General features: G+C 37.1%; 1 protein-coding gene across 1 annotated transcript in view; it reads right to left on the reverse strand.

Annotated features, from left to right (window-relative positions):
• FMN2 (formin 2) overlaps positions 1-6,333 on the reverse strand; it is a gene marked incomplete at its 5' end in the record, with an annotated part of 438,038 nt that overhangs the window by 207,930 nt on the left and 223,775 nt on the right. Inside the window, one exon of the mRNA XM_011995030.1 lies at positions 3,384-3,445. Within this exon, the coding sequence (XP_011850420.1) occupies positions 3,384-3,445 (62 nt within the window). The remainder of the gene's footprint in view (positions 1-3,383; positions 3,446-6,333) is intronic.

Below are 6,333 nucleotides of genomic sequence, written 5' to 3' on the forward strand. Positions count from 1 at the left end.
CCTGTTATTGTTCGTAATGGATTCTTCAAGTCCTGTACTGCAGAGGGCTAACCTGGTACTACCTAAACTAATAATTGTGAATCACACTCTCACAAAATAATTATTCTCTTGACCCGATGAACATTAAAGTTTAAGAACAGCAGCAATAAAAATTTTAAAAAACCACAAGTTTAACCAGAGCCAGCTGGTGTTTACTATACACTGACTGTTTACGCCCCACCCCCAGTTCCACAGGTTGAAACCTTATGCCCAGGATGATGATGTTAAGGTAGGGCCTTTTGGAAGCAATTAGGTCATGAAAGCAGAGCCCTCGTGAATGAGATTAGTACCCTTGTAAAAGAGACCTCAAGCAGCTCCCTTGTTCCTTCTACCATGTGAGGTTACAGCAAGAACGTCACAGTCTGTGAACCTGGAAGAGGGCCCTCACCGGATCCCAAATCTGCCAGTGTTGGAATTCTCAGTCTCCAAAACTGCGAGAAATACATTTCATAAGCCACTTAGGCTATGGTATTCCATGATGGCAGCCCAAACGAACAAAGACACAGTACTTGTTCTACTTTCATGAAGTAAGGTAAGATTCTGGGTAGCTATGTAGTTTCTCCTGAGTCATAAATTTATATCTTGTGAAATTACTTTACTTTGAAAGGCTAAATACTCCCATACAAATTTTTTTTTTTTTTTTTTTTTTTTTGAGATGGAGTCTCACCCTGTCACCAGGCTGGAGTGCAGTGATGCAATCTCAGCTCACAGCAACCTCTGCCTCCCAGATTCAAGCAATTCTCCTGCCTTAGCCTCCTGAGTAGCTGGGATTACAGGCGCCCAGGCCACCACATCTAGCTTGTGTTTGTATTTTTAGTAGAGATGGGGTGTCACCATGTTGGCCAGGCTGGTCTCGAACTCCTGACCTCGTGATCCGCCTGCCTTGGCCTCCCAAAGTGCTGGGATTACAGGTATGAGCCACCACACCCAGCCCAAATAAAATATTACAAATCAGCATAAAATAAACATCCCTCATATAGTTGTCTTCAATTTTCTGGATACATTTCTACACATGAATACATCAAGTTTAAATAAGACATTCATTCCTAGATGCACATACATACATATAGATACACACACATACCATGAATACACCAAATGTATATATGTAATATATATGTGCAAGATAGATACACACACACCAACATCTTAAATCATTATGACCTGCTGAAGAAATTACTTTCCTCTAGTATTTCCTCATTTCTTCCATACGGCCCTCCTGGTTGGAAGAGGGTTAGTATGAAAGGCTCAAGAGAAATGAAAACTCTCTGTACCTCCCAATGGTTATATTTTAAATACCAATTTCACTGGAACATAAATACACTAAATATATGATTTACTTTTTCCAGTTTTCCCTTTGCATAGTGACAACTATATAATAAATCACTCAAACCTTCCCTCTCAATCTTTGTTTATGACTCAGTTTCACAGAATGCTTATGTTCACCATGCTTAATCGGTACCAATTCTACACTCAGCCCACAGATTCTGTACAATGCACCATGAGAAATGTTTTGTCTTACATCGGTCTCAATCTCACAGGTGAGACCACCGTATAACATATGTTTAAAAAGAACCAAACTCAAGAGTGGATGAGCAGGTTGAACACACAGTCCTCAAGGGAGTAATCTAGGAACAGAGTCTGCATTCTGCCCACCACATGGGTCTCCCCAGAGCCACGAATTATTTGACTTGAGACAGAAAAGTCAAGGACCAACTAAGGCCATGCCCCAAAGAGCAGAGGTTTAAATACCAGGCAGATCAAAGGCAAAAATAGAAATAAAGTTAAAAAAAAAAAAAAAGCACTCAAAGATATTAGACCCAAAATGGGACCATACTGAGACTTTATCCTACATATAATCAAAAGCACTGAAAACAACCTGCTTTATTACGACTTGAATCAATATTATTTAATGTCATGTTCTAGCTAAAGACATCTCATACTGCACTTACCAATGGCACTAAATGTATTGTGCTATGGTTATTCTCCTCCAATACCTTACTCCCTTTTGCTACCACCTTTGTAAAAACCAAAAAGTACTACATAAAAGAAAAGCTAAATGTCCTGCCACTTAGTGAAATAAACCGTAGCAGTATAGAGAAACAGAGGCAGAATAAACTAAATCCCAGCTATACTACATCACTAGCTATGTGACCCTAAGTAAGTCATCTAACCACTCCAACTTTCCTCATGTAAAACAGGGGTGATAATAATAGCATCTGATCACCATTCATCAGAGAAATGCAAACCAAAACCACAGTGAGCTATGACTTCACATCTGTTGGCATGGCTACTAGCAGAGAGATAGCAGCTGTTGGTGAAGATGTGGAAAAAAACGGAGCCCTGGAACACTGTTGGTAGGAATGTAAATTGGTACAGCCATTAGAGAAAGCAGTGTAGGTGTTGCTCAAAATATTAAAGACAGAACTACCATATGATCCAGCAATTCTACTTCTGGGTATCCATCCAAAGGAAATGAAAAGCATGTTGAAGAGATATCTGTACTTTCATGTTCACTGCAGCACTACTCATAAGAGACAAGATATAAAACCAATCAAAGTGTCCATCAACAGATGAATGGATAAAGAAAATGTGGTACATGTACACAGTGGAATATTATTCAGCCATAAAAAAGAAAGCAATCCTGCCATTTGCAACATCATGGATGAACCTGGAGGGCATTATGCTAAGTGAAATAAGCTAGACACAGAAAGACAAATAAGGAATCTAAAAAACTTGAACTCATAGAAACAGAGAGCATGATGGTGGTTGCCCAGGGGTGGGAGGTAGGGAAAATAGGGAGATATTGGTCAAAAGGTACAAACTTTCAGTTATAAGATGAGTAACTTGTAGAGATCTTATATATAAGCATGGGTGGTGATGGATGTGTTAATCTGATTGTGGTAATCAATGTGTATATCAAATCAGCAAGAATATATTCAACACATACACCTGGAATGTCTTCAATCTTTTTCAATTAAATATTTTAAAATTTTAAGTGTGTGTGAGTGAGAGTGTGTGTCTGTGTGCGTGTGTGTGTGTGCGTAGTGCACAGAACAATGCTTGGCTCAAATTAGCCCCCACATCAGTACCGATTATTATTTAAATTTAAAAAAATCATGAATTACCTTATAGGCAACATGATTTTATTCACAATTTTTCAAACCACACATTTGTTTGATATGTTCCTAGAAAGTATTGCAACAAACGCCTACTTAGGCAAATTCACTACACTCAGATCAAATTTCTTTAGAGGACCTTAAAGCAAAGAGCCTATAGGTGCACATAGATATGTACTGTGTACACATTATATACTCACACATAAAATTCCTTCTATTACTCACATTCTCATAGAGAGCTTGAAGGGTCTCCAGGTCAACCACAGAATTATCCAAGTTCACAACAGCTGTGGAAAAAAAAAAAGAAGAATATAAATTGCTATAAGCCACCTGTGCAAAGATGTTTGACCATCTCAGGCAGCAGGCTCATGGGCCAGCAGCCAGAGGAAGTAGGGGCTTTAACTTCAATGTTTCCCCTTGCCCCCACTGCAAAGCCTGCAGCAGGAATTTCACTGGGCCAGGTGTCAAGTGTTAAAGCTTTCACTTGCTCCACAAATACTAAATCCCATGAAAATGGCCCAGGCAAAGGTCAGAGAGAAACTGTGAGGTCTGTTTTTCAAGCCCAACTGAATGAATTTGAAAAATCTGCTTCATACCAGCAAAGTAAGCAAATCACTCCGGTGAGTGCTACATCCCAGTTTTATACCAATATACGTTTAAATTTGCCAGTTTATCTAGAACATTTGACAAAGGTGAAATCTAATCATTAAGCAGATGGACTCAGTATAAAAATGATGGGTGCATTTCCTGTTATAATTCCTCAAAATATTATAATCAAAGGATGACTCTTTTATATTGGTAGTGATATTAGCACAGATCCTACCTTAAAAATCCATCCTTAAAATATATACTACCCATGGTTATACAAGGAAGAAGCAAGATAGATCACAGACAAAACAGCAATATTTTCTTTATGCATTTGTTGCCTGGGGAAATTTGTACTGTATTTTGGAGTAGGTATGCGTTATTATTTGGTTTAGGCATAGGTTAATACAAATCATTCTGCATTTTCTACATGGATATTTGGTAGAAACAAGGTGAATTTGCCTTGATAGAATTTGTGCCAAGTAGCCAGTGAAGCTCTTGGGGAGTTAAAAATTTCCGGGACAAAAATCACCAAGTGAATAATCACACACTGGATATATTTATTTCGATAACAGAGGCATTTTACAATGTCTCTTCTCTCAAAGTTTCACATGAGACATTTTCTAGTTGACTCTGGCAAAACCCCAAGAAAGAATTTAAAAAGACAAGTGGGAAATGGAAGTATAGGATGGATGAGAAAACTAAACTAGGTAATTTAGCATTTGGATTTGGAGCTGGGAACAGAGCCCAGATTCACCAAAAAAATATTTTACCAAGTAGAATATGATACTTCTATCCTAATAATAATCCACTATCTCAATTTCCCAAAAAAAAAAAAAAATCAGATCTGAAATACATATCTAAGAGTCTCTGACAGACCTTATTCTTTAGACCATATAAGGCAAATACATCATGAACTTTAATGTTTCAAAGTAGTAAAGGCAAAGTCCAACTACCTTTGACCGTATTTCAAAAATTAATTTAAAAGGATTATCTAATAATTTTGCTGTGATAATATGTAACAAAATGCATAAAACCCGAGTAAAAACAGTAAATTTATGTATGGAATTATCTTCTTTTGATTTGTGCAGAGTCTAGCTCTTCAAGAAAATCTTGCAGTGAATCCAAAGGTTTCTGATTTTGGAATTCATTAGCTAGCTAATAATCCAGTAATTCTCTACATGATAAGAAAACTATAAAGGAAATGCGAGGGGTCAACTTGGTGTCAGATTTCATCCCCAGAACAAGGCAAAGAAACACAATAAAATTGTTCATGATCAATTCAAAGCTCATAAACTACACAATTGTCCTTTGACTTTATCCATCATTTTAAACCATACTATTATTCCCACAAGTTTTCCCCACATAAAACTTTACTTGTGCATATCATGAGGTTTCTCATCTTTCTGTCTCATGCAATGTCATACACATGAGATTGAAAGAATATTAAGAAAGGCATCTCATGCAATGTCATATACATGAAATCAAAAGAACATTCTTAATAACGAATATCTTAATACACGTTATGTGCTCCTAAACAAGTTCTCAAAGGGTCCTAACTCATGAAATCTCATTTTTTTACTCATCCACAGAAAATCTCACTGGAAAGCAACACTGTTACTGTTTCGCCACATAATTTCCCCCTAGTTGGCATGAGAGAAGTTAACACAGTTCAAATGGGAATGAGCAGTTTTCAGGGCAAAGTCTAATCATGCTTCTGTAGCCAAAAAGAAAGAAAGATTACATACTGACAGATGAATGGATGCAGTGATCGAAATTCTAGATAGGAAATAAAGGTAAAAGAAGTAATTTGGGAAAGATTAAAATTATCGAAGTGCCATACTTCCTCCTCAATTTAAAAAGCACGTGCTAACATTTCAGAAATCAGGACTTAGATCAAAATGTCTATATTAGTAGATGTTTAGTAGTGTCTTCCAATGCTCCCTTCCTTAAAATCTGTGATTTGGTCAATGGTACATTTTCAATGGATGAAATTCTAAAATCAAGGAAATAAGATAAGCATTCCCAAATGTATTCAACAAACGTAAGGTGTTTCCTATACATCAGGGATTACACTAGTTTACTAGAAGGGTTAACAGTTACTTGAGTAATAATGGTTTGAAGTTGGAGCTATTTGGGTCCGAATGTGCTGAATAGCCCAGCCTTGAAAGTCTGCAGACAACTGGTAATGCACAGAGAATGCCACGATCAGAGTTCTAGATCATGCTAAGAATGACTGAATGCATTTTTTATTTTTATTTTTTTTGCTTATTTACTTATGTACTTACCTATTTACTTATTTGTGTATTTATTTATTTAGGTGGCAACAAGATTCAAAGAAAAAACTTCTCAGAAATTTCTTGGTTCCAAGTCCAAAATTTCAGGCTTGTTTGGGAGGAAAGAACCTGGGTATTGAAATTATATCAAGGTGATAGTTCCTCCAAAGGGAATATTATTATTATTATTATTTATTTATTTATTTATTTTTTTAAGATGGAGTTTGGCTCTCTCGCCCAGGCTGGAGTGCAGTGGCGCGATCTCGGCTCACTACAAGCTCTGCCTCCTGGGTTCCCGCCATTCTCCTGCCTCA

The sequence above is a fragment of the Mandrillus leucophaeus genome, unplaced genomic scaffold, assembly GCF_000951045.1.
Source record: "Mandrillus leucophaeus isolate KB7577 unplaced genomic scaffold, Mleu.le_1.0 Scaffold466, whole genome shotgun sequence".
NCBI classification, from domain to species: Eukaryota; Metazoa; Chordata; class Mammalia; order Primates; family Cercopithecidae; genus Mandrillus; species Mandrillus leucophaeus.